The sequence below is a fragment of the Sinocyclocheilus rhinocerous genome, unplaced genomic scaffold (genome assembly GCF_001515625.1).
Source record: "Sinocyclocheilus rhinocerous isolate Xijiao unplaced genomic scaffold, SAMN03320098_v1.1 scaffold2966, whole genome shotgun sequence".
Taxonomy (NCBI): Eukaryota; Metazoa; Chordata; class Actinopteri; order Cypriniformes; family Cyprinidae; genus Sinocyclocheilus; species Sinocyclocheilus rhinocerous.
The window spans coordinates 11,681-14,440 of record NW_015634018.1 but is presented as its reverse complement, the minus strand read 5'-3'; the positions used below and the strand labels follow the sequence as shown (position 1 = coordinate 14,440).

General features: G+C 30.4%; 1 protein-coding gene across 1 annotated transcript in view; it reads left to right on the top strand.

The window, feature by feature from the left end:
• The window catches only part of LOC107745110 (GRAM domain-containing protein 2-like), a gene marked incomplete at its 3' end in the record, with an annotated part of 36,725 nt that overhangs the window by 22,291 nt on the left and 11,674 nt on the right, over positions 1–2,760 (top strand). Inside the window, exons 3-5 of the mRNA XM_016558952.1 lie at positions 624–681; positions 1,086–1,158; positions 1,421–1,524. Coding sequence (XP_016414438.1) covers positions 624–681; positions 1,086–1,158; positions 1,421–1,524 — 235 coding nt within the window. The remainder of the gene's footprint in view (positions 1–623; positions 682–1,085; positions 1,159–1,420; positions 1,525–2,760) is intronic.

Genomic DNA, 2,760 nt, shown 5'->3' with positions numbered 1-2,760 from the left:
TATTTTGTCAAAGTCTTTTCCTGTCTATATAAAATATAGATATTTGTTTATATATTAAATATAAAATAAAAATAAATTAATATATTATATATTATAATATTAATATATAATATTTTATATATTTGAATAAAAATATTTTATATATTTTTAATAAAAATATTTTATATCAATCACTTCAATGTGTGTGTATATATACAGTGGGTACGGAATTCAGACCCCGTTTACCGTCCAACCTGACAGAACTGGAGAGGATTTGCAAGGAGGAATGGCAGAGGATCCCCAAATCCATGTGTGAAAAACTTGTTGCATCTTTCCCAAAAAGACTCATGGCTGTATTAGCTCAAAAGGGTGCTTCTACTAAATACTGAGCATTTTTCAGTTTTTCTTTTTTAATAAATCTGCAAAGATGTCAACAATTCTGTGTTTTTCTGTCAATATGGGGTGCTGTGTGTACATTAATGAGGAAAAAAAATTAACTTAAATGATTTTAGCAAATGGCTGCAATATAACAAAGAGTGAAAAATTTAAGGGGGTCTGAATACTTTCCGTACCCACTGTATATATATAATGGATATAGATATATCAGTACTAGTGTTAAGTGTGTTTTATGTGTGTATTTTCAGGCTCCAGCTCATTGATGATCTGTCATATGAGGATGTAAAGAAATGCTACAGGGGTTCAGTAAGTATATTTCAATATCCAGCGGCTGAATAATAATCTGTCTGCTATTCCTTGTGTAGTGAAAAACACATACAGATTCAAAGCGATTCAACTCAATTAAATTGTACAGTGCTTTGGCTAAAATGCAGGTCTTCAGGACGTTGTGTCATGCGAGAAAATGAGTCTCAATTAGGCTTGCCGCGATAGACGGTGCTGACGGTGATACCGGTGTTAAGCCGCAGCACCGGTTACGTCACTTGCCCACCGCGGCACCAAGCTATTTAAAAGCGAAGGAAAGCGAGGAAAAGAGGGAACGCCCCCGCAGTGATACCGGTATTACCGGTGTTGTCACACGTCGATTAACCGGTGGGAAAATTTCCTCACCGTCACAACCCTAGACTCAATCTGAGTGTTTTTTTTCACAGACCGTCAGCAAATACAACTCACAGTACCACAAACTCTTCTCAGCCGTCCCGAAGGAGGAGATCCTCATGAAGGGTAACCTTTCCCATTGATCTTACACTGCATTTACACTTTAGATCAGTGCGTTTAGTTGCTTCAGGACTCAAGTGATTAAAGAGAGTGCCAGATTAGCTTTTCTCCCTCTAAACATTAGAATGCATTAATATTATATCACAAACTATGCAGCTTTGTTGTGCGTAACATGACAGATGCATACTGCGTTCATTTGGATTCGGCACCAGGTTCGGACTGAATATGTGTTGTATTTTGTATTAAAGTGTCTCTTGTGTTCCTCTAGTTTATTCCTGCGCTCTTCTGCGGGACATTCTGCTGCAAGGGCGGCTTTACATCTCTCGAAACTGGCTGTGTTTCTATGCAAACCTTTTCGGGAAAGACATCAAGGTTTGTAGCGCTTTCTTTAACGTGCAAATTAAAGATGTTCAAGATCAATGAGTGACCAAGTCTGCATCAGCGTTGTTACTGTTAGAACTATGTTAAAACTATTAATAATTTCTGTTGATTGAAATAAATTAAAAACTAAATTAAATATAAATGTTAGATGAAAAAAGAAAAAAAATATTTAATTAAAAAATTAAAGTGAAATAAAAAATACATTTTTACACATAAAATTACTAAAACAAACAAATGAAAACTGAAAAATAAAAGCTAATTCAAAATAATAATAAATATTGTAATAGTGTTTAAATAATGCTAAAATAACATTAATGTGCAAACTAAAGCTAAAAAAGCTAAACTAATAAAAATGACAAAAGCACATAAAATTACTAAAATTAAACTAAAATGAAAACTGAAAATATAAAAATAAAAGCTAATTCAAAATATTAATAAATATTGTAATAGTGTTTAAATAATACTAAAATAACACTGATTTGCAAATTGAATAAAAAATTTAAGCTAATAAAAATGACAGAATATCAAATTACTAAAACTAAAATTAAAACTGAAAAAATAAAAATAAAGCTAACTCAAAATTCAGTAGTAAAATTATATAAGTACTATAACAGTATATAATACTGTAAATGATACTAAAATAACACTGATGTTCAAATTAAAGCAAAAAAATTAAAACTTAAACTAATAAAAATAACAAGTCACAAAAAATTGCTAAAACAAACTAAAATGTAAACTGAAAATAGAAAAAATAAATGTCAAAGAAATTAAAATATTAATAAATACTATAATAGTGTATTAATAATACTAAAACAATGATCTTTTTAAAATTAAAACTTATACAAATGACAAAAGCACATAAAATTGCTAAAACTAAAACTAAAATGTAATATATAAAAAAAATAAAAAAATAAAAATTTCTGGGGATTTTAAAGTGGTCTGGAAAAGTGATAGAAAGTAATAAAATGTTTTGGGGGAAATCCTAAAATTCATGTTGTGAAGTTGCTGTTCATGAGCGCAGACGTTTTTATAATACATGTCCCTGCAGCACAAAATCAGTGTTAAGTCGCTGGGGTATATTTGTAGCAATAGCCAACAATACATTGTACGGGCCAAAAATCATTAGGATATTAAGTAAAGATCATGTTCCATGAAGATATTTTGTAAATGTCCTACCATAAATATATATTTTTGATTAGTAATATGCATTGCTAAGAACTTCATTTG